General features: G+C 36.0%; 1 protein-coding gene across 1 annotated transcript in view; it reads right to left on the bottom strand.

Moving 5' to 3' along the window:
* The window catches only part of LOC131151043 (uncharacterized), a 39,120-nt gene extending 12,352 nt beyond the window's left edge, over nucleotides 1-26,768 (bottom strand). The window contains exons 1-3 of the mRNA XM_058102214.1: nucleotides 25,749-26,768; nucleotides 24,599-25,039; nucleotides 6,884-7,403 (exon numbers count right to left, since the gene is read on the bottom strand). Of these exons, the coding sequence (XP_057958197.1) occupies nucleotides 6,884-7,403; nucleotides 24,599-25,039; nucleotides 25,749-26,280 (1,493 nt within the window). The 5' untranslated portion in view covers nucleotides 26,281-26,768. The remainder of the gene's footprint in view (nucleotides 1-6,883; nucleotides 7,404-24,598; nucleotides 25,040-25,748) is intronic.
* Between the last annotated feature and the right edge of the window lie 264 nt (nucleotides 26,769-27,032).

Genomic DNA, 27,032 nt, shown 5'->3' with positions numbered 1-27,032 from the left:
CATAGAATACCCTCAAAATTAAAAGGGAAGCTTTATAAGATGGCTATAAGACCAACTATGCTGTATGGATCAGAATGTTGGGCGACTACGAAACAGGATATCTGAAAAATAAAAGTTTCCGAGATGAGAATGCTTTGATGGATGAGTGGTATAACATTGAAAGATAAATTAAGAAATGAAACATTCGCAGTAAGTTAGGCATAGTTCTTGTAGAAGATTAGAAAATGGAGGGACGACTCAAATGGTTTGGGCACTTGCAATGAAGCCACATAGCGTACCAGTAAAGAAGAGTGAGTTAGCTAATGTGAGAGGGCAGTAGAAGGTGTAAAGGTAGACCTAAGATAACTTGGAATGAGATAGGAAGGATTTAACAGCCCCTGAATTTGTCAAAAAAAATTATCCATTATCGCATAAATTGGCCAAAAAAAGATTCAGGTAGTCGACATCCACCCTAATGGGAGTTGAGGCTTGGTTTTGTTGTTGTTGTTGTATCACCTCCTCCCCTTTGCTCTCTTTGGGTTCGATCTCCACATAACAATGATTGATGTGAAACATGAATGAGCATATCTCTCCCTCTCTCTAGACAGAGAAATCCCCCCTTTCCAAAACAGAATCATCTTCTCCATCTCTTGTCCCTGTCCTTTGATTTTCCCCATGTTTCTCAACACCCAAACAAGCCATAAGCCCTGAGCCTTACCTCTGAAGTCCCCAATCAGCTGCTCCAGCTCCCCTTCTTTTTCCAACAACCCCATTTCCAACCAAAAACAAATTGTTCCTAAAACCCACGAGCTAGAATGTGAGTAGAGGCTATCCATTTGATTCCATAACTAGTTAGTTCATTTTAATAATCAAAACAGGTTCTGTTTATACATCCTATTTTGATTCAGCTGATTGAATACAATCAAGTATTCATTAACAAAAACCTTTTGATGTAGTGAGCAATAGGCTCTGGTTGTTTGCTGTTCCATTAATAATGAGAATTCAGAATATCATAGATTGATCAATCAAAGAGAGATTCAAAAACTAAAATAAAAACTGAATTACAGACCAAATTGAACCTTGGGAGTGGGGAGAGAGAGCTTCCCATTTGCTTTGCCATGGGGATCTCTGTCGATCTGGATGGAGAATCCCCCTCAAATCGTCTTCTCCATTACTTGTGCATTGATTCTACACGGCGAAGCAAACGAGAAGCTCTCTCTCCCCCTCTCAAGGTTCAATCTAGTTTGTATCTCAGAGTCTAGGAAGAATTTTTGTTTTTTATCAGAGAGAGATGGAGCCATTGCAAAAAGAAGAGTCGTCTGAGCAGCTGATCAGGGACTTCAGAGCTCAAGGCCTAAGGCTTGTTTGGGTGCTGAAAAACATGGGGAAAATGAGAGGAAAGGGAACTTTGAAAATTTTCGATGGTTTGCATTTGTGTTGTTTTGGGTTTTACCTGTTTGGTGGCTTCAGGTTTAAGGATTGAGTAACTGGAAGGTTATTGATATGCTTGATTTGTAAGGTGTACATAAGGCAGTTGATTCAGAAGCTTGCTCTGGTTTTTGCAAAGAAATTTTTTTGAGGAAAATAAAACAACTAATTTTTGTTTTTGGTGTTCTAGTCTCTAAACGAAATACTCATGTAAATTAATGACAAGTTGTGATATTTTACTTTATTAAATTAAAGTGGTATTTAGTCTTTAATAATTAGCCTATTCTATGGATGTTAATATCTAAACATGGGACATGATAATAACTGTAGCATCCAGTCAAATTTAGTCGCATCCAGTTTTGTAAACCTTATCCACCAAACCAAGCTGAACCCTGAAGGGAAATTGACAAGTACAATAATTTTTCTTGGAAAAACAAAATGTTCAACTTCAAAAAATTATCTAATGTCCCAAAGTGGACCCTGAACACAAATGGCATTTTTTTCTGTCAGTTAATTCCAAAAGAATCTGACCAATAAGGCTGAGATCAGCCCCCACCAAAGTTGCCCTTTTTTGCTTGGGAAGCCACCTTGGGGAAAGTGTTCACTATGCTGAAAGACAGATGGCTCACCACTCTCACTTCTAGGTTCAGAGCCTGCTTTGCTCCTGATTCTTGTGCTGTTTCAGATTCTATGGACATTCTTCACTGTTGATGATTCCTGGTGACACACCCCCCCCCCCCTAGTGTCCATTAATGAATTATACTTTTTAATCAAAACAAACAAACAAAAGGTTTGTGTATTTTACTATTCTACCCTCATTTGCTTATATTTCTTAGGAAGAAAAAGATAGTGATAGTTCAACTAAGGGCATATTAGTTATTTCAAGGAAACACAAAAAATTTATCAAAATCTTGAAATTTTAGCAAATTTTGTTGAAGTATCAACTTTCAACCACAGAATGAAATTTTCTTGGAATTAAAATGTAAGATTTCAATCCAAAGTGAAATATCAATCCTAATTTAACTTATGTTTTATTGAAACAAAAGATTATTACAATGGATTTTGATGTTATATGAATAATTAAACTTGGATATTAGCGATAAACATCTTATTTAACCATTCATGTCTAAATTATCTTTATTTATATAATAAATAATAATTAATTGATTTATGAATTTCATTCATACAAATCAAATATATTTAATACACATTATATATTAGAACTATTGCACTTCATACACAACATTTAATTTATAACATATTAGTCCTAAAACTTACATTCTTATGTCTATTAATCATTTCCAGAGTTCCATGAAAGAATTTGATGATTTACTACTGATTTCCATCATTTTTTTTCAAATCAAAATTGAAATCTTCATCGATATTTCTGTACTTTGGACCTTATAAATCTTAATCAAAACATATTTAAGACCTTGGTCACAATAATGATATCACTCTTGAGAGATAAATTACAAATATGCTGGCCATAAACACTTATTAGCTGATTATAAATAAAAAATAATTACTAGATAAAATTTGTGCATCTCTATTTTTCTAAAATATTCTTGAAACTTATTATTATCATCATCATATTGAGTCAAACAATAATGAGACACAGAGGAGTTTGATTCAATTAAAAATTATTTAAGTTGGTGCCCAAGGGCAACACCTGTTATGGAAGTCAATTATTACATGGTTAATAAGCAATCACAGCTGGTTGAGTGGTAACTCTTTTCTGTGGAGTTGTTGAAGTCTTGAGTTCAAATTCTTCCTCCAACAGTACATCTACACTGCATTTACATTTTTGTGCAAGGGAGTGGATTGACCTGCCAGCGACCCTGGTCCATCGTTCAGGCTGGTTCTAACAATGTTGGCTGGCAGTTCATCTCAAATCTGGTTTCTATGCAGTAACCGACCCAATGAATAATCCCGGCCAAACCCGAACAGACTGGCTGGTCTGGTCCACATGCAGTCTTTCCAACACTCCTCCTGACCCCAAAAAAAAAAAGGCACTCTAAGCCTGCAAAATAATATCACTTAACACCAAGCTCAGGCTATTTGAAAGAAACTTAGCCATAATACACACTAGTCAGTAATTACTAAGCTAAAAGGTTGAAAATCCGACACCTTAATGGAATGGCCCTTTTTAAGGACAAAAGCAATAAATGTGGATATAATACTTCTCCCAAGAACACAATTTACATAAAACTCATTCAGAATCTATTAAAAATCCAACCTTACCACATCCCAACAATCCCTGAAGAATAAGTTATAGAAAAACCATCCGAACCTGGAGCCTTACCTCCCTCCAAGCTGTCCTCAAAAGGCCTTTCCAACCAAGACATTTGAGCATTAGAGATAGGACTCCAATCCAAACCTTCAATCACAGGTCCAAATTATTTCCTCAATATAAGGATAAGTAAAACAATCAGCAATCTCTTCAACAATCAATCTAGCATCTCAAACACCCCCCCCCCCCCCCAAAAAAAAACAAAAAAAACTCAAATCTCTAACTAGAGTCTCTCGTCTTCCAGTATTTTAGCCTTTTGGACCTTAAAATCACTAAATTCCATGCAACACCTCTCTTTCAGCTCTAAGTTTTTTAATCCTAAAGCACTCTTACGCCCTCAAAGAACACTCATTCCAAGTACCCCTAATCAAGGAACGAAAAGAAATGATGATTAACCCAAATATTCTGAAAAAGAAACCGAGTTAGACCCCACCTCACCTTCCTAGACTGTAACAAGATAGGAAAATTATTTAAAAGTGGTCTAGACTACACTTACTCACCACAAACCATAAACCTACCCAAACGGCTTGCTAGTGCCCCCTCCCTCCCCTCTCATTGACCAAGAATACAAAGCATCTCCAAAGGAAGATCTCTCAACCCACACCTCCCTAATAAACCTATCAAAATTTTGCATACTTGACAAGAACCTAAGACCATTTTTTTTTCCTGACGGAAATCTGATTATAGGTTGACATCACCCTCACAATCCACCTAGGAGAACAAAACCTATACAGAGTACAAAAGTCTTCCCAAGAATATGAGTGAAGAGTAGGCCTAGTAGAACCATAAAAAGAATTAAACCACCAGGGACCCTCCCTCTTAACTTCAAGAAAGAGAAAAGAAACCTACCAAAACATCTTGAATGGATTCAAGAATAAAACTTGAAATAGCCAAAAGAGAAGCACTGGGGAAAAATATTATTTGTTCTGGCTAGGTTCTTGCAAAATCAGAGCCTCGTCGAAACACTTAGCTCCCTCAACAGCATTATTACCCTGAATGTCCAGTGATGAAGCCTTTAGGATTAGCTCCTCCCCTTCCTTATCTGCCTCCTGATATTATGTTCTGCATTCATGACGCAGATTCTTCTCATGTTGAGGCTCATCTGTAACATTTTTATCAGAACAAACATCCTATGTATCCTGAAAATTTGTGACCCCTCTGTTCTTCGTAGACACTCAATCAAGATTCCTCATTTTCAAAGATGAACGAGGAAAGAGATTTTCTCGTTGTCATCAAAATATGCAGAGGATCACTGCCATCAAACTCAACGATCTGTTTTCCTTTATTCCCCAGATCAGGATGCTCAACTCCTATTTTCGATTTGACCTTGTTACAGGCCTCTTAAGAGTCTTCATGCATGATCTAGCTGCTCTGACCCATTCAGATCTCCAATCTGCTTGTTCCCTTTTTTCACTGCAGCCTGTGCCTTGTCCATCTCTACCTATGTTGCTCTTTGGGTTGCTTCTGAACTCTAGTGCGACTTTCATCAAGGCCCTAAAACTATGTGAGCCCAGACGATGCCATCCCTATACGAAGATCATTCATGAACCTCCAATTTATTCAGCGTTGGGACCATCTTATCAATAAATTGGTCTTTAGTGCAAGGTCCACTGAGTTTTTTTTACAAAAGCCCACCCACCTTCCCTCTCTCTCTCTCTCTCCCAAAAAAAAACCCATCTTAAAAGCCATCAAGTTATTCGTGGCTAGTCTAATGCTCCTTGAGCTCGCCCAACATTGGACTATGGAATTGGTGCTTAAACGACTAATTTAGGCCCACACCACTCTCGTTTCCACAGAATAAATTCAAATTTGATGTTTTTCCTGATTTAGAAAGAAGTTCCACTGCATAATGTCGCCCCGATCAACCTTTCCCTTTCCGTCATTTTTCCTTTCAAAACCCATCTTGCTGGATTCCCTCCATTCTGGTGAATAGGAGCTTCCAGTTTCACAAATATGACCCATAGAGAGCTGTTGCTGCTGCTTGTTTGCAAGGCAAACGCTAGAAGAGCCGCAACAAGGCAGCACACGATCTGATTTGAACTCAGTGTTCCGTTTTTTCCACCCATAGTTGCTTTCCATAACTTCTTCCACCCCATCGCCTCCTTTCCATTCGGCACACAAACCATATGCATTGCCCCTTTGACTGGAATGTTCTCCAACAAGATAAAGCAACCAAAAGCATTAACTTTCAGCAAAGCATGATGAAATGGTTCAGAGCCTCAAAAATTTTCACATAAGGGCTTGCTATTTTTGAGAAGTGGACGATCTGTAACTCCCTCATTAACCATTGTCACTCCTCTGCTAAAAGGGGAGATAAAGAAGAAACATGTTAAACCCTCTCAGCAAAGACAAAATCTCTCCTTTTTCCTCAAGATCAAAACATTATTTATTAAGTAATTTTAACTTCCAACGAGTTCTCAATAGAAGGCGTCAGCGAAGGGGGTTCAAGCTACGAGAGACTGTTATCGTAAACATTTCTCTTCAAGATTGTGGTTCTGGTTTTGTGAGAGGGCAAAAGACAACAAATAGTGTATCTGGTTTAGAAAAAGCTATTTTGCAGACCTGATCGCAAGGATGAAAAAGATGAGGCATGAGATTCCAGTGGAATGTATCAGCAGAGACGTTCATCAGACTTACTTTAAATATAATTCTGATAAAGACCAATTCCAATAACCTATCTCATATTCTAACAACTATCCATAAGTAACAGCTATGAACCAAAAATAAGAATAATTCTTTTGGCATTAAAAGCAAAATGAAAGAAAAAGAAAAAATAAGAGCTCGAGCAGATGTTTGATTTCCTCCAAGTAACATAGGCAATCCAAGCAGCAGTTCAGACAGATGAAAAATCCACAATTATAAAATCAAGGAACGCATGAGCCTGACATTACTGTCTCCCAGATGTTTAGATCCACGTCATTGAAGATAACCAATAAAAAAGCACTTCCATCATACATTTCTGCCAAAACATATCTAAAGTCATTTTTTGGAGACAAAAAAATCACCCACAGCCCTATAAATAATTTCACTTTAATTTTCTTTAAGCCATCGTCAGGGGAAAAAATGTTGACAATTGTATTTCAGGATGAGATTTCAGAGGAGGATGGAAAAAAACCCTTCTATATTTTGAAGTGGCACAAAAACAACCCATAATACCAAAAATTAAGTGAAAAATTAATTATATACCTAGATTTACAGTCTGCATCCTTGTCCTCATTTCCGATACCATCAGCCTTCAATTTTTTGCTTATTTCGGCAGCTCTAGCTGATGCTAATTCTGTAGCAGACTTCATCGTTGCAGCTCGGTTAGCAGCTTGCTGAGCAGTCAAAGTTTGTTGCATTAGCAGTGCTTGCTGGAATTGCATCTGCTGCATGGCAACTGCTTGCTGCATCACCATGGGCAGAGATGATGAAGCCATTGGTGAATTTAAGATAGATGGCTTTTGAGGAAGTGATTTTGCCATCTCTACATTCATAGGGCGACCACCAACATCCATATTGTTCAATGCCAAGGCAGCAATTGCTTCTTCAGGTTTTGAGTATTCTATGTATCCAAAATGCTTTGAATCAGTGATGCTACATTCAACAACAGTGCCACAAAAGCTAAAAAGTTGTTTCAGCTGTTCCACTGTAAGAAGCGGGTTTAAATTGCTAACTTGCAATGTTTTTTTCAATGTGTCGGTCTTCCCTGCTTTGTCATCCAAAACTGAAAAGAATTGCAACATAAAAATCAAAAAAAGGTTTCATAAAAATTTACAGAAGGCAAAGCAGTGGGAAAAAATCCCTTCCCAGAAAAAAAAAATAAAAAAATAAAAACCATGCGGCATTAAGCAAGAGAAAATATATTTGGAAAGCAGGTCCAAGGAGCAGAACTGGATAGCTTTTGGACAGAGAAAACAGCACAATTTAATTACTAATTAAGTTTTTGTGAGAAGGTGAAATATCCAAAACACTAACTACAAAAAGACACCCACAAAAAGAAGTAAGAAGTCTATTGAAGAAGTGTTATTTTGAACTTGCAGAAAAAAATGACATAGAAATATATGGCAGGCCTGTTTCCCAAGAATAGCTACAAATAAGTCACCAAGTACACATCAAATGATTTATACTAATTATGGATCCTTGCTATGAGTCAATCTCTCCATTTTTGTTTTTTCTTTCAATTTCTCAATTTTTTACACATGTTGCTCCCTGTGCACCAATGCCTTCTCCTATTTTTGTATCCTAATTTCATTGATTCTTCTTCTTCTTCTTAATACATTGCTCCTATCTTGGAGGTTGCTAGTGGCTCTCTTTATTTCATTTTCAACATCTGGGTTTCAATTGCAGGTTTGTGAGTGCATTTTATTCAAGTTTCCAAACGAGACATGATTGTATTTTTTTTTCCCATGTTCTTTTTATCTTATTTTAGCTTAATTTAAATGACTGCCAATTTTTTTTCTTTTGCAGTTAAAACCTCAAGTGAAGTGATCACTGACATCATGAAAGATGTTGATGAACCTGATCACATCACCCCCCAAATGCTTACGCACTGGAGGCACATAATACATGATAATCCAAGGAGAGTCTGGGGCTGTCATCCATGGAAAGAAAGTTTTCTCAATCTCTACATATAATTATTTTTCAATATTGCTAACACAGTAAACGTGTTCCAACTAAAGTCAACAAGATCTTTTCCCATCATGTTGGTAGTCTATTCAATCTCTTCTATTTAGACTTCCAGCCCTCATGTGGAAGTTTTTCCCTTTATTTGTCCAATATGAAAATTTTTCAGATCTTTTAAGAGCTGTAACTGCTGAAGAATCCTGACTATGCCCTTGGATTTTGGACCGTGTTCATCATCCAGACATGTTCCTGCATCCATGTGTCAATTTCAAATTTATCACAAGTTCTCTTTAAATTTTCATGCATCCAAAGTCTTCTTTGGTGAAGACCTCCTATGATGGAAAAACAGAGTCAGATTGAGTTTTCCATCCTCACCCTCTAAACCACATATAATGCATGGGAAACAAGTCCTTGGGACCACATTTACAGCAATGTTTATGGATACTAGCTAAAGCAAGGTAAATCAAAATCTTAGTAGGCTGTTGGTGGTTTAAGCTTCCAAATTGGATCACGGCTTTTGAATTGATTTGTGTTCCAATTCTCAGTAGTTAAAATACATGATTAAAATAATGGTTTCCAATGCTTATGCCAATTAATTCTTTTCATTATGTAAATATTAATGATGCTGTTGAATGCATAAATGATGTTGGTTAAAATGTTTTGCTTCAAGTAATGCACTTTCTCAGCCTAATCAGACCTATTCTTCCTCTAATACTGTTATCTCAGAGGTTAGTCAATAAATATTTCTATGTTGTTTTCTGTGTCAACTAAATCTTGAAATCCATCTCTTCTTTCTCCTTCTCTGTGTCGTCAGCAATTTAGAGCATAACATACTAACAACTTTGAGTGTGTGTGTGCACCTAGTAAACAGGGTGTTTGCTTAAACGGCCCAATGAGGTCTTTGCCATGCATTTTCTTTAAAATTTTACGGTAGTAAAAGAAAAAATATTAAGGAAGAAGAATAATGACAATACAACCTTAAAGAGGGCAAGAAATCCTCAATATCAGAAGAAAAAAATCCAAAAGAAAGAAGGAAAAAAAATCAAGAGAACTAACAGGAGCTAATTGAGAAAACCCCTCTTTAAAACCACTGCCATTGTATCATAATTCATGGGGCACTGCAAGTTTGCTAATTTCCGCAGACCTTTCTTCACCTTTTTTGTACCAGCATCCAGACTGAACTTCATTTCCTCCACGGCCATACAGCCATAAATCTCCTCCACAGGAAGAGGCAAAATCCCGTCTGCACATTGTTGCTCTTTACCCAGTCCATATTCCTCAAAATTAGGCACTCCCTCCAAACTTTCCATTGGAAATGATGGCACATATGATAAATCCCCAAGTCAGTCAGAAGATTCAAACTCATACTCATATTGTTCCCCAAATCATCCAATAACAAGCCATCATCACAGACAAGCTCACCAGCAACATCATTCTCATCATCTGACAAATCTCCCCATTGCTTTTTTCTGCTTTTCCTTACTAAACTTTTCATTCCTATCCCCTTTTGAACATTAAGACCCGCCTGCAGAGCTATCAGACAAGGAAAAACCTTATTGTACCTTGCCCTATCACCAGACTAATTAGCAACATACAATTTTTTATTTGAATCATACGATTTATATTGATTAAGACCCAAATCAATTCGAACTTTATGGGTGAATTGCAGAATGATGTGAATCTAGAATCAAATCATGTGATTCACTTCATCCTAGATCCAGTCGGATCTGGCTCCTTCAAAACCCACCCAAAAGCCTTTTAGACTCATTTTCTTGCATAATGACATTCCATTTGTTGTATATGAGAGTTCAGAAGAGGAAAAAAAACAAATAAAAAAAAAAAAAAGTCTGCTGACCTTCTCATTTTGTGCCTTTGTTTTCTGCCAAGACTGCCATTGAAAAGAAAACCTAAGCCTGGAGAAGAAAACCAGCATATCTTCTGCTATTGAGAATAATGCTAGTTGATCAGGGTGGGTGAGCTTCTGACTGCCTTATCCAGATTTAATGTTTTTTTTCTAGTTTTTAAAATTTTTATCAGTTTTGTTTTGTGTTTTTTTGTCTTAGAGAAAGCCCATGCATTAAAAATGGCATTTTATCAATGACCATGAAGTTCAAATTTTTCTTTTCTTTTGTTGATTCATTCCCTTAAAAACCACAAGGATCAATCTTCCCCCACCTTAAAAGTTTTTTTTTTTTTTAAATTCATACACATGATTTTTTTTTTTACTGTTAAAACATGTTACACTTGCACGATAAACATAAAATTTTTTTTTTTCAAAATTTTTCTTGAATCCTTATATTTTTAATGTATTTAAACTCTTTGGCTCAAGTGTTTTAGTTTTTGACTTTAAAGCTTTCAGTGTATCAATCCATATTAGTTGAAATTTCATTGTATTTTACCATCTTGTTTGCCATACAAATATGCATGTCATTTGGAATCAATGTTTCAAATTTTGTACCCACTTGATTCTTGATTCTCAATTTATGAAATGGAATTTCAACTCACAGTTCAAATCTCAATTTGACAACTATGCTCATCACAACTATTTCCTTATCCCTATAGTCTCTCCACAACATCAAGCTTAACCTAAACATCGTCCCCAATCCCCATCAATGGAAACCAAAGGATGATCATTGGATGATTACAGATCATAAGCATGGTTCTCATCCATTAAGGAATTAGATACATCACCTGAACTCCCAGAATTGACTGAACAATTATGACTTTTACCGAAAATTTTCATTTAAGTCTATCACGAGCCAAGCTTGTTTAAGGTATTATGCTTGTGTATGACGGCTTGTCTTGTGTGCATGGCAATGGTAACCATCATGCAAATATAGTATAGATTTTATTCATCGAGTGTGTTTATGCTATAGTGTAAAATGGGAGTATGACTACTCTGTCAGTTTTATGTCTCCTAGTGACAGAACTAGAATTGCATAGAAAGCTCTTTAGGGGAGGGGGAGTGTTCATTAGTGATCATAAAACTCACTAGCTTTTGAAACATGTTTAGTGTAAAATGAAAGTATGACTACTCTGTCAGTTTTATGTCCCCTAGTGCCAGAACTAAAATGCATAGAAAGCTCTTTAGGGGAGGGTGAGTGTTCGTCGGTCATCATAAAACTCACTAGCTTATGAAACATGTTTAGCCCACTGGTCTCCCCTCGCTAAACAAGCATTGCCTATAAAGGTGTTAGTAATGAATTGTGTTGCTTTACAGTTTACCGCATGATTCCTAATTGCTTACATGATTGCTTACTGATTTCGCTTTTGAATGTGTTATTGTGGTAAGCCAAGGTATACCTTTGGCTAACTAGTTAAGCAAGAGTGTTTTAGCTAGTGCCGCACAACCCTTCACAAGGCGCAAAGTGCTTGGCCCATAACAAATCCCCCACTTGTGATGAAAGATTTAGCCAACCACACCCCCAAATGTGGAACAAGTGAACAACCCTAAGGGTGGCTAGAACATATGTACATGCATGCATAATTATTAATTGGTTTGCATAAATGAATCCAACCAATCATGTATACTCATAATTGCACAATTGCGTACACTCATAAGCAAAACAAACTAATTATGTACATATAATTACGTAATCACTTGCATATTCGAACCAAACTATCAATGTATTACAAAATCATGTACACATATCCAAATAATAGAATTCATCATGCAGTTATGAATTTTAATTTCAAAAAATACATGTAATTAATACTATAATTACATATCTATATAATTACGGACATATATATCTAAACCAAACCAATTACATACATGCATGCATATTAATTAGTTTGGGAAACCAAACTCAATCAATTACTTACATATTCAAACAGAATTGTCCATGACTATAAAGTTATGTCAATATATTTCCAAATTATAGAATTAACTACGTAATTGTGCTATTTAATTACATAACTAAATAATTGCGAACATGTTTAAACCGAACTAGTTATGTACACATATGAACCAACCCAATTGCATATATTTAGAATTGTTCTTAATTACAAAAATATGCACATAGATTCTCCGAATAACGGCATTAATTATGTAATTATGTAGTTTAATTTCAAATGATAGGTGTAGACAACAATTAATATAATTACATACCAATAAAATTACAAACATATCTAAATTGAACCAATTATGTAAAGTATGTACATGCATTCATATTAATTGGTCTAGAAAACCAAAGTAAATCAAATTACCTACATATACATAATTGAATAATAATGTACATATTGCAACCAAGTTGTCCATAATTATAAAATTAGCATGCAGATTTTTTTAATTATAATATTAATCACTTATAATTTAATTACAAACAATAAGTACAGACATTACTATAATCACATACCGATATAATTACGAACATGTATAAACCGAACCAATTATGCAATTACAACAATACATAAATATTAATTAGTTTGAAAAAAAAGTCAAATTATCTACGTAATTATATAAATATTCAAATCGAACAATACATAATTACATCACACACATAGAGATTCAAATTATAATATTAGTTCCTTACTTGTATATTTTTAAATGTGATAAATTAAATAGATTAACTACTACTATAATTAATAAGATTGGAAATTTAAACGGATGGGTTAAGCAGGTACACTCATCTAACCCATTCAATAAACGGATCTAAATGGATTACCCATTTATGACCCATATAATTACATGGGTGTACCCTAACCCTTTTATTTATGATGGATATGGATGGGTTGATGGGCAGGGGTAGTAATCGCCACCACTACATTCAGTTGTCACAAGCGATTCATCAAAATATGAACTGCATGATGGCTTCAATTCTGCTGGAAGTTGAAAACCATCACTGGCCAGTTTGTCCCCCTCACATGGAAGGCCTGCAGGTGCGTGTGCACGCATGCATGCATGGTGTGATTGGTACATGTGCGGACTTTACTGAATTTAGGCATGAAATATTTTTACATCATGTTTGATTTGCGGAATATAATGAAATAGGAAGATAAAAGTTCGAACCGAGGGCATGACAAAATCAAGTTTAAAATTTAATTTCATTTTTTTCTATTCTATTCAAATGTTTTAAAAGGCAAAGGCATAAGCCGAGGCATTTTAACCTCAAAAGGAGACGCGTAAACCTTAAGGCATTGGGGCGTAAGCCTTTTGAGAATTTGTTTTTTAAAATAAAAATATGTTAAATAAATTATATAAATTTAAAATAAACTAAAAATTAAGAAAATCACAAATATAATGTAAAAAATAAAAACTAGATGTACCACGCAAAACACTTGTTGGTCATTCAAAAATTGCTAACTTGAATACATGACATAAATCATGACAAGAGATAGTTATACCATTACAAAGTTCAAACTATTTTCATGATATAAGATACAACTCTCAGTTACTTTGGAAAGATTGAGGCTCAAGAGTTTTAAAAATAAACTCATATTATGACATTCCTTTTATACAAACATGTAGTTAAAATTTTCTAACCAATTCTAACTTGAGAATCACACACCCAAAATGTGGGCCTCAACTATAAAGGCGCAAAAGGCATGTTTTTTTGTAAAAATGCGTAAACCTCAACATGTAATGCGCTAGCCTTTTCAGAATTTGGTATTTTAGATGGACCCTCAAGGCGTTTTAAGCATGCCTTGCCTTGAGGCTTGAGGCAAGCCTCGATTGAGCCTTTTAAAACACTATTAGTTATCAGTGTTTTAAAAGGCGTTATTAGGGCACGTCTCAACTTTTTCTACCTAAAATGCACCAAGGTGTAATCATAAAGGCGAAAAATCCCCAAAAGCTTGTGCCTTCTCGCACTGGGGGTACGCTTCAACCCAAAAAGCGCACCTTTTATGCCTTTACCAAAGATGCATATGCATTATAGATTATGTATAGAATGTAAACGTTAGGGTTCTTTCTTGTTCATTGGTTGAGATTCTTCAAATCACGAAACCTCAATTAACAAACGATCCTCTCTCACGACTGTCAACAACGTTTCAAATGATCAATCGGCTCCAAATCCTCCTACTCTAGCAACTTATCTTCTTCGGTGATCTCTCTACATGTCAAAGACCTAATAGATCCTCAACACTTGAATTACTTCAAACCTCCGAATCTCTAGTGTCTTCTCTCATCTTCATGACCTCTATTTCATATCGTGAGTAGCAACGACTGTTCGACGACCTATCTTCCACTGCACAACCTCTCTCCCATTGCGTTTGGAGATTGTTCAGCAGAAAGAGACATAGGGTCTAAGAAGCAAGCAAGGGGAGAGAGAGAGAGATGAGAGTCAAGAAGGACAAAAGACTGGAGAAACATAGGACTGGGATCTGCAGTGGAGTTTATATATATTTATATATGTTAGGGACACGTGGCTCTTTTCAACCAAGAAAAGCACACATATGCTGAGACCTAAACTGGATGTTCTGACCTTAGCCCCACTTTAAGTTATTTAGGGTTTAAAACCATAGAAAGTTTAGTATTTATAATTTATTTATGTATATTTTTGATAAAAAATTAAATTCCCAAAAGGCTTACGTCTTGCCTTATCAGGCGTAAAAGGTTACGCCTTTGCCTTTTAAAACACTATGTAACTTAAACCCCCATCTCGCCTCCAAACAAAAATAAAAATTGGTATGGTCGTGGGAGAAAAGTTAGCAGCTTTAATAAATCTCTCAACACACTTGTAAGGCAGTCGAGGGACCATTTTGTGAAGAAAACTGGCCAAGTGGGAAGTCAAAAACAAAATATGCGCAGAAAATGACTAGTCTGCACATTACACATCAATCTTCTTAATTGCTTCTGGCCAAGTGGGTTTGTCTCACACTCCCACTGCCAGCCCTAGCTGTATACAAATGTTTGGACTCTCTCCCCTTGTCTCACTATTAGACATGTTAAATGGGTGGGTATGGGTCAAAATAAGTAGGGTCAAAAAGGGTAGGGTCATTTATGACCCATAAACCCATTTATATAAAATATTTTATCCATTATGACTCATACACATTTAAACATGGGTCAACCCATTTTACCCATTTAATTTTAAAGCATACAAAATCAATTGTCAAATATTGAGTGAAACTTATAACTATCTTTGAACATTATCATTGTCATATCTTCCCGCCATCTTTGAAACTTCTTCTATCAATTACTCAATGAAAAATATCTACATAATTATGTAAATTACATACATGCATGCATGAATATTAATTGATTTGCATTACCGAATCAAATCAATTGAGTAGACTCCAAATTGTGTATTTACGTACATATTTGAATTGAAGTGTCAATAATTACAAAATTATGTATAGATTTGTGAATTATAGGATTAATTACATAATAAATTATATAACTTAATTTCAAATGGCAGTTGTAAGTTGTAACAAATACTATAATTACGTATCTATAATTGCAGGCACATCTTAACCAACCAGGTACATAATTAAGTGCATGCATGCATGCATGCATATTAATTGGTTTGCATAACCGAACCCAACCAATTATGTACACTCATAGTTGCATAATTATGTACATACATATATTTAAACCGAGGTGTCCGTACTTACAAATTATGTATATAGATTTTTGAATTATAATATTGATTTCGTAATTAATTATGTAGTTTAATTTCAAAAGGTAGTTGTAGCCAATACTATAATTACGTTTATATCTATAAATTAGGGACCTATCTTAATCAACCAATTACATAATTACGTACATGCATGCATGCATATTAATTGGTTTGCTTACAAATCCAACCAATTGTGTACACTTATAATTGCATAATTTTGTACACTCATAAGCAAAACTAACAAATTATGTACATATAATTACGTACTCACTTGCATATTTGAACCAAACTATCAATATATTATGAAATTATGTACATAGATATTTGAATTATAGAATTCATTACGCAATTATGAATTTTAATTTCAAATGATGTGTAACTTGTGTTATAATTAAATATCTATATAATTACCGACATATCTAAACCAAAGCAATTACACAATTACACACATGCATGCATATTAATTAGTTTGGAAAACCAAACCAAATCAATTAATACGTACATAATTGTGTCATTACATACATATTATAACAATATTGTTTATGATTATAAAATTACATATATATATTTACAAATTATAGCATTAACTACATAGTTCTGTTGTTAAATAACATAACTAGATAATTATGGACATATTTAAAATGAACCACTTATGTATGCATATGAACCAAACCAATTGCATATATTTATAAATGTTCATATTTACAAAATTATGTATATAAATTTTCCGAATAATGGCATTAATGACATAATTATGTAATTTAATTTCAAAATGATAGGTGTAGTCGACAATTAATATAATTATATACCGATAAAAAATGTCCATATCCAATTTGAACCAATTATGTAAAGTACGTACTTGCATGCATATTAATTGGTTTAGAAAACCAAGTAAATCAATTTACTTACATATACATAGTTGCATAATTACGTACATATTATAACCAAGTTGTCCATAATTATAAAATCATACATGTAGATTTCTGAATTGTAATATTAATTATGTAGTTATTTAATTTAATTACAAATGATAAGCATTGATAATACTACAATCACATATGGACACAATTACGGATACTAAACCGAACCAAATATGCAATTATTAACATGCATGCATATTAATTAGTTTGAAAACCAAATCAAAATATGAACATAATTATATAAACATTCAAACCAAACAATACATAATTACATTATGTACATAGAGATTTAAATTTATAATATTAGTTACTTACTTGTAGCATACTTTTAAATGTGATAAATTAAATAGATTAATTAATAATTATAATTAATAAGATTGGAAATTTAAATGGGTTGATGGGTTATGACTTATGAGGGTACACCCATCTTACCCATTTAATAAAAGGGTCTAAATTGCTTACCCATTTATGACTCATATAATTATATGGATGTACCCAAACCCTTTTATTTATGATGGGTGTGGGTGGGTTAATGGGTGTGGCTAGTAATTACACCACTACCTGCATCCATACCCTCAAGTTTAGTTTCATGCAAGAAGATAAAGAAAGGAGAATGTTTAATCAAAACTTTCTTGATCAACCCTCTCTTCCTCACCTCACGACCTCACCATTCCAGCTAATCACCCCAAAGGACACAACTAAATACCCATCTCTTCACCCCCACTCCCCCAAAAAAAAAACAAAAATAAAAACAAAAAGGCTAACAGAAATTACCCCTCCTGTATAAACTTAATCTCTTTGGCACAGAGATGCATCAATGAATTTAGGCAAAGTTTTTGAGTATAGGAAGAATACTTTTATGGAACATAGTTCTCTTGATTGTCCTTCGCAGGTTTTAAAGCAATTTACCAATGAGACATTCAAAAACACAATCAGCAACCAAGTCATGAACAACCACGGAAAGGAACGAAGCCAAAAGATGCCCACTCCTTCAATGCAAAGATTGGTCTTCTTCATCCTTCGAATGGAGAACACCAAACTGGGCATTCTCAGGGGACCTCTCTAGATTAACCTCCCCCCCTTTTTCCTTACGCTTGAAGCCAAAAGATGCCCACTCCTTCAATGCAAAGATTGGTCTGCTTCATCCTTCAAATGGAGAACACCAACCTGGGCATTCTCAGGGGACCTCTCTAGATTATAACCTCCCCTTTTTCCTTACACTCAAACAAGAAACATCACCCAAAACTACCTCAATTTCCAAAATAATATCGTACTTTGGCTATCAAAGTGCCTCTTTAAAAAGATTATTAGCATCTTCAAATCCATTCTCTGTCATTAGATGATCAAATACCAATCGTTTCTCCAATTTGCAGACGCTACCTAACTCAATCAACTATTTCTTCCAACATATCAAATTGAGAATCACAAATTGCTTGACTCAGTATCCTCATTAAACTACTACTTATTACAAGATATAACTTTCGCCCCACACAGGGATGACAGTGTCTGGATCAATGATACTGAGCCTAAATCATAGCAGATCCTTTCACATCATCCCCTTTCTCTTTTGAATAATCTCGTAATCATGGATCTTTCATGGCATATCTCTTAACTTTGGATTTGAAATAGTAGCTTTGAAATTCCTCCAAAAGCTTTGAAATACCTCTAGGCTCCTCTTCCACACCCTTCTTTGCAGCATTTTTTCTACAGAAGATCATCAAGTTCTTCCAATATCTGCATCAAAGACCCTTCTATCCTCATCTCACGTGATCCTTTCCTATTCGTCTTGGACTCTTGGTTCAGGCCCAAACAACATAGCCAACATGACACTCTAGTTGCTCAAAGTCGGGCTTCACCAAACTTTATAGCAACCTTTACACCCACCTTCTTTTCGACCCACATTTGCGCTGGTATTTCCCTTACAATAAACACTTTGTACCATTTGATATCTCAACCTTAGGCTCATAGGAGAGAGGCCCAATCAATATGAAAATTGAAATAGTGCTATAAACATAAAAACTCACCCCAACCTAGGAGGTACATACTACATACATTAATAGGAAACTTTTGTTGCTTATATTTCTCCAAATCCTTGCATTTGTGAACCACAACTTTGGCAAAAGATTTTGAATTTATTGACATCCACTTCCCTGAGCATATCAGCATACAACAGTCCTTCCAAGAGTCTTTGGAAAGCCTCAACTCTTTCTCCAACCTTGCTTTCCCCCTTGCCATTTCTCTTATTTTCTCCATGTCATTTGACCAACAATCACAGATCTCTAGGCAACTGCCTCACTTTTCAGTGTATCTCCTTCAAGGCCCAAGAAACAACCACCAACTTGAGGCTTTTACTCCCTCTGGAATAGATTCCACCCAGCCTCACTGATTCTTTCAAGGCACAAGAAACAACCCCATCTATTCATTGGCAGCTTCAGGCTAAAGGAGCCTCCTTCTGCCCTCATACCTACCCATAGATTATAGCCCTTCTCGCATGGTCTGGACCAGAACAACTTTTCTTGTCTTCAACTCCACAAAAATCACCACTGCCCATCACCAAAAAGAATAATAATAAATAATGCTTCAACTTCCAAAAAAATTTGAAATTCAAAGTGATACATACTCAGTCTATGTTAAGTCTTTTTTTCTGCTTTAACCCCATACTTTTAACTAACAATCACTTTTTTGTTGATACCCTCCATTTGTAGCAGATCAGACAATGCTCTTTGCTGAAAGCAACCCCCGTCACCTATGAATATTTGTATATATTGCTTGAATTTTTCTTTTAGTTTGTTAATAACTTGATAAATGCTAAAAAATAATAATAATAATAATAACAGCACCCACTGCACAAGGCTCCCACGCCATCAAGGGCCAAAGGCAAGATATGCACAATATTACCTCCATTCTAGGAGAGGCTGTTTCTACAATTTGAACCTTTCGATCTTCAGATTGGATATAACACCCTTGCCATTCAGTCAAGGCTCGCCCTCTGTCATTATTGTGTACTTTATCAAAATGTTGGTGCAGTATTTTCAAATCTTTTTGCTGCATTCCTTATCAAATATTCAGAAATTATATTGTTAATATTGCCTAGAATACACTGGAATAAAAAACAAAGGAGTGGGGTAAGATTGACAGCAATTACTTCAAAAAGTCACCAATAAAAAAGTTTAAATTTGACAGCTTGCCATGAAAAGAAAGGCCGTGTCTGTTTGGCTAAAAAGTGTAACAAATCCCTGATTCCAAAAATAAGTTTTGATGGTATTCCAAATCATCTCCCTGACATTCAATCTTCCCAAGAGCAGAATCCAGAATCAGTAGATTGACATATCGTTGCAGTTCTCTACACATGATGCTATGAAATTATTGTTCAACATATTCAAGTTCAACATTCCCAAGGGATTCTATAAGAGGCTGCTGCTGCTGCATTCCTATGGCTCTCTAATTTCTTGATTCAAACATTTACAGCTCTCTAACTCCAGGATTAAAGATCAACTTGTCTAAGAGTGGAGTGGTCAGCACTAATATGGGGGTAGGGAATTAGACCAGTTTAGGGTCTTGGTGAGTTGTGTCACTTCAGATTAGCCTCTTCCTTATCTTGATCTCCCCCTCAAAGGAAATCCTATTTCCACAACCTTTTGGGAGCCTGTCGTTGGGAGGGTTGGTAGGAGGTTGGTGGGTGGAAAAGGGCATGTTTATCTCACAGAGGTTGTATTACGATCATTAGTGCCTCCCTCTCCAACAATACCATTTATTTCTTACATCTTTTAAGAGTTCCTGAGAGTGTAGCTAGCATCCTTGAGAGGCTGATGTATGACTTTATTTGGTCCAGTTTGGGGAGAATAAGAAAGAACCTCATTATCGGGAGACTTGCATGAACCAATTCTTGGTATAGGCTTCACAATATTTTATCATTTCATAATATGAGTGAAGAGATATATGGATATATCCATTTCATGTCAAAAAAAACATATTCCTCCTTCTTCTTCTTTTTTGTATACAATATCGGGCCTTTTCTTTTTTATTTTATCTTTTTCAGAGAGAGTTCTTTTTAGAAAAATTATCCTTGTCTTTGTTTATGTGTCAGATTGGAACAAATTACTATCTAGACCTAAATCAAAAGAGATCTGGGCCTTGGCAATGGGGATCGTTTGGAACCATTTATACAAAAGTATGTTTCTGAAATAAGTGCTTATCTGGAAAAGTAATGAAAATCATAAGTACTGATTGGTTGTGTCCTAGAAAAAAATAATGATTATAAGTACTTAAAAATAAGTAGTGTTTGAATGCTCTTTCTTTCATAAGTGCTGTATAATCTTATTATAATTTATATATTCTAATGCATAATAAAATAATGTCATTATTAAATTATGTTAGTAACATTATTAATTAAATTAATGTTTTTAATTAATATAATTTATCATTATTATTTTATAATTAACAATATTATATTGTTATTAAGTAGAAAATATCATAAATTATTAAAAAAAATATTGTTATTAATGTGGGCATTGGGCAAACAAAATTCCCCTTCCAGATCCAAAATCTAACTTGGGTGCAAGGACCTAATCAGCAACATCAGAATGAACTTTGGGAGGCGAGAAAAAACCCAATCACTGAAGCCAGAGCTCAAAGCCTTGCTCTGCCAAAGCCTCCAAGAGATTATCGTTCTAAAGCTGGAGTATGGAGTCTCTACAGGTGCCAAGAACGCAATCAAACTTGAAGACGAGGAGAAGCCAATAGTGACGACAGCCTGATAGCGGGACTTGGGGCTCCCTTCTCTCAAGTATTATTTGTCCAGCTAGGCAATGTGAGAGCGCCCGACACTACGGCCACGAATGCTCGATTTCTAAGCTTTGGCCACGACACTGGATTTCTAAGCTACATCCAAGAGAGAGAGAGAGAGAAAGAGGCAAGGCTCGGGGAGATAAGGAGGAAAAGGGAGTGATAGATAAGAGGGTCAAATTACAAATAAGCCCAGCAGATGATTGCCACCTCCTCTCTACGACTTCTTACAAGTAGTCAAAAAGTACTTCTAGATTACTTTTTGAAGGACTTTTTCTCCCCAAAAAAGGGTAGCTTTAAAATGTACTGGGCCATCTGACATTGCTTCTCATGCAAGCCCCTAGAAGTTTGTTTCTCAAGTTACTTGTTTGTTTTTTCCCTCTCCCTCGTTTCAAAGTAGATAGTGAGTGGCTCAGTTTTGAGAGGATTTTTGGGCTGGTGAGAGTTCACTGGAGTTAATGGAGAAAATTGTTTCTCAAGTTACTAGTTTGTTTTTTCCATCTCCCTCATTTCAATAGATAGTGAGTGGCTCAGTTTTGAGAGGATTTTTGGGCTGGTGAGAGTTCACTGGAGTAAATGGTGCCCCGTCTTTTTAAGATTTCCACCCTTCACAATGCACCTATCAGCTCTTTCTTTTCTATGGAGGAGGCCTCACATTCTAGAGCCTTTTGTTACTCCTAATAGGGGGAGATGAGACAGATTGGGAGGGGGATTCTTCAAAACTTATTTCCACAAAACCCTTTTCCTTCACCTCCTTAAAACTCCCTCCGATGTTTTCACAATCATTTTCTTTGGAGCCATATCATTTGGAAGGCTATGGTTCCTTTTAAGATCAAAATGTTCAGTTCAGATGTCTCTCTAGGTTTGATGCCTGCAACCTAGTTAAGTGCAGAAGACCCTATAAGGCCCAAAGTCCCTGATATGTGCACCATGCGTCATGAGTAAATGAAACAAACATAAACCTCTTCCTTCACTCCCAGGTGTCTATATTCGGCGTGCTCTCATATCATGTTTTAGTGAAGCTTGGGTGGCTCCACAGGTCATGGGTGATTCCTACAAGTGAGCTTTTATGCTTTCAGAAAATCCAGAAAGGGTAGGGGCTGTAGGGCTTGATGGAGACAAGCAGTTTTTGCTACTTTATGGACCCTTTGGATAAAAATCTCCAGAACGCACAACCTCTGCTCGTTTGTTATGGGATGAGTTGAGTTTCCCGCCTCTTTTTGAGCTCTTTCTTTTGGGTTTTCCAAGGGGATATCGCTGTTCAACCTGCAAAGGGATTGGGGGGACAGCTCTTATTGTTTACACCTTTTCTTTTCTTTTCTGTTTTTTATTTTGTCTCTTTGAAGAACAGTCCTCTATTTACACATTGTTTCTCTCTTAATATTTTTTTATAATAATTAAAATATTTAAAAAAAAAATTGGAGATCTCAAACATCTTTGCTTGCAAAGTGCCGATACCATTCACTGATCTCATTTTTTATCAGCAAGGAAATTTTATTAGAAGAAAGAAAGGCATCAGGAAGATGCCAGTCAAACACAGATAGAACAAAGATAAACAAAACACCAATCACTGAAGTACATCAAGAAAATCCAGAATCACAGAAAAGTCCCCCCCAGATTTCCCACTATGCCAACTACAGATCATACAAATCCAGTTAACTTGCCAGCCTGCACAGTAAGAGGCCGTCTGATCGAAAGCCCTTCTGTTTCTCTCCACACCGCCCAAAAAATAGCATGGGGAATAAGGGAAAGAGCTCTTCCCTTTCTCCCTCCTTCCTCTGCTAACCAATCTATCGGCATTTGTCTGTAATATTCGTATCTAATCTAATAAGATAAATTATAGTATGGAAACTCAACATAGAGGGTGAATATGTACACTACAGCTGACATTAACTACCCTTAAATCTATTGGTCTTTGTTTTGTAGTAGTCACATATAAATCTAAATTTTATTTGGTTTTTGCTCAACTAGGGTTTTAATAGTATCTAAAATAGATTTGCTTTTGCTCATTCACAGTACACAATTGCCTGTAAATTGTCAGTTGAAATGGCTAGCACGCAAAGTACATAAATATAAATTTAAATTTGTTCATATAGGATGCAATTTGGATTCACCGCTTTGAATAAATTTTTGTGTTGCAATTCTCTGTCCTTCACTTTAGATTATGGGTTCAATTATGTCAAAATGGTCAGACTTGCTTCCCACAGTTGCTTTTTATATATTTCCAAATTCTTTTGTTTGCTGTTAGCTAAGTGTTCCCTAAAAAATGCATGTTGAGCAGGAAAAATCCTCTCATTATGACAAGTAAACATGGTTAGAATTTGGATGCATGCATTCTTCTTCAATTTTCACAATGAAGAGGAAAGAGAAGGTGATTTTTCCATCCCCATAATGAATAAAATTAAGTAATTTTGTGGCATGAACGTGAATGAAGAAATCAGCTTCTTTAAAATAGACAGTGACCATAGAATCAATTCCATTTTATTTCTTTGGGAAAAACATTTTGGCTTGATGAGGTACACATCATTATAATTGCTTTATATTTCTTTTTTTTAGCCTGTTCATAATGCCATAACTTCAACAATAAAAGCTCGCATTTCATTTTCATATATAGATATCCAAAAATGTTGAGCACGTTGAATTATTCATATTTCTCACATTTTTGCAGGAGAATACTAATTATAATCAACAAGCACTACAAAACTACATGCCAACTTAAAAATAACAAAAACAGCTGTACTACTTGAATGATATTTTTCGTCAACATTTGGTTATTGTTTGCTTTCTTAATATGACATGGCATCACACAGATGTGGTACTTGTGAGCATTGCAGAAGCATGTTTTGATAGATTGTGTTATTGATAATGCTTTTTAAAATAAGGAATAGGCAACCTCCTAGTGGATTTTATAATCATACTTACAACCTTGAGTTTGAAACTGTAGCTTGAGCTAGCAAATGCACCAAACACATCGCGCAAGCATTCACCTAGTTATTATAATTTATAAGATAATGATATATGAAGGATACCAGATGGGTCTCTGGTTGACTGTGCTTGCGCTTGCACCTGAGCAGCGTGGGCTTGAAGGGCTTGAGCAGCAACAATTGCTTGAGCAGCAGCCATTGCAGCTGCAGAAGGGGCCATGGGTACTTGACTCACAGTCCCCACATTTGTTGTTGCAGCTAATGCTGTCATCAACAAATTGTGGGGTGGATGGCTGAACTTGCAATCAGTTTTGGCACAACGCCCATTAAGGTATTCTCGGCAAACCTCCCCAAGGGAGGCCCCAATTCCAGGCAAAACTGCCCCTCCCGAAGCACCAGGAACAATGCCAGGAATCATTCCAAGTAATCCTGGAAATGCCCCAGACACAGACCCTGAATAATTTGGCATGTTGGGCATTGTTTGGTTAACTAGATTTGGAAATGTTGATGTAGGGGCTAAACCAAGCAGTCCTCCAGAAGTCGTACCTGTAGCACAGCAAACTTCTTGAATTATCAATACATTGAATTTCAAATTTAATGACAATCAACCACAAATAAGTCAAAAAGTATTTTTCAACAAAAAGTTGTATGTGGCAAGAAAATAAAACATAACTGTAATTAGAAATTTCAAATATGGGTCCAAGACAGCAAAATAGACATAAAAAAAAATTTGGGGGGGGGGGGGGTGTTGGCGACACACATACACAAACAAACAATACAAAAAAAACAAACACATAATGGAATACAATTATGCACCAACTCACATTTTATAATCAAAAAACAAGACATACCCCTAAGATATGCAAAGGAATAAAAAAAAGATTAAGCACTTAATTGTACTTCATCAACGGAATTCAATAATCCAAAATACCGTGTTATTCTTGCTTACTAGATAACAAATTGATAAATCTATCAACCACAATTTTGGGTTCTACGAGTTCCACATCACTGCATGCTTGTGCATATGCTTGCAACAAAACACGCATACATTCACTTTCATAAAGTAATAATTGATGTTTGCACATGTACCTGCACCAATACAAGTACGTACACACTCCACATTTCACGAAGTAATGAAATTTGGAACGGGGACTCAGAAAATGCACTTATAGGCGCATACATTTTCAAGCATCCACATGCACCAACCCATAGTAACACAAAAAACTTGTCAAAACAAAATTGTTAAAGCATGTACCTGCACTGAAGAACACTGGAAACGGGCTCCCCATTATAGGTTTCCCGTTACACTCAACATTCACCATGTAGTTCCCTCTCTTCGGAACCACATAAGTAACCGTATATGTCCCGTCCCCCTGATCTTTAACAATCCCTTCTTGTTCTGATCCCCCCACACCCACGCCGGGTGAAACATTCACCTTAATTTGCGCACCACCATTTGGGACTTTCCTCCCATCCACGTCCCTCGTCACCACAACAAATGAAGATGGTGCACAAGCAGCTCCACCAGCTATACCAGCCCCGGCTGCAGTGCACTTTGCAGGCTCCACCGGCCCAATTGGCTTCTTCTCCAGGTCCTCAGCTTCTTCGCCCTCACTGTCGGAAGAAGTAGACCCCGCCTCTTTTTCCCGATTCTTGTCTACATCCTTAAAAGTGGCCTCAAAAGCCGCTTTTGCAGCTGCAGCTTTTTCAGCTTCGCTCTTGAGTTTCGCCTCCTCCGCTTGTTTCATCCATATTGGTTTGGCAACCGCGGAGCTACGATCAGCCATAAAACCCTAGTTTTCACAAATCAACGATTTCTGAGAACTTAAACACCCAACAGAACTTAGCCGATCACACTCACAAAATCAATCAACGAAGCACCGCAAACCATAGATCTTAAACGCACTTCACGTTCAGATACTTGAGAAATTAGAAGGAACTCCAAAATCAATCAATCCGCCCCTATCATATCAGCGTGCAGTCACAAAACCCTAACATTCAACCACGGATTGAAGGGGGGAACATTGAAATCAGATTGGAGGTCAGAAATCAAAGCAAACAGAGCAAAAGATATATTTAGGCTCTCGATGAAATACAAAAGCCGCGGCCAAAAATTTTCGTCCACTGGCGAGAGATTTGGACAAATTGGAGAGCGAGAAGAAGCAAAGACGCCACCCCCGTTTGGTTCGCACTCTAGAGCTGTATTGTGACCACGATGCCCTCGTGTTTCGTTCGTTTTGGCTTTGGGTAATATCCATTTCTCATTTACCTCATTAACCTCGAGCCTGTGGCGGATTGTCCATCTTAGGAGAGAATTAGTTATAATTTATTATAAGTTAATGCAATTAGTTTATAAATAAAATTATATTATTATTATAATAAAAATTAATAACAAAAAATAATTGTTGCACCAAACAGTAGTCTGTTTAAATTTGAACACAACACCAACACCAAATCATAATTCTCTACAATTTTGAAATCAGCAGAGTATACAAAAATTATTGAAAAATTGAAAGCCGAATTGAAATCAAATCATTTC

The sequence above is a fragment of the Malania oleifera genome, chromosome 3 (assembly GCF_029873635.1).
Source record: "Malania oleifera isolate guangnan ecotype guangnan chromosome 3, ASM2987363v1, whole genome shotgun sequence".
NCBI lineage: Eukaryota > Viridiplantae > Streptophyta > Magnoliopsida > Santalales > Ximeniaceae > Malania > Malania oleifera.
This window is presented reverse-complemented; position numbering and strand designations above follow the sequence as displayed.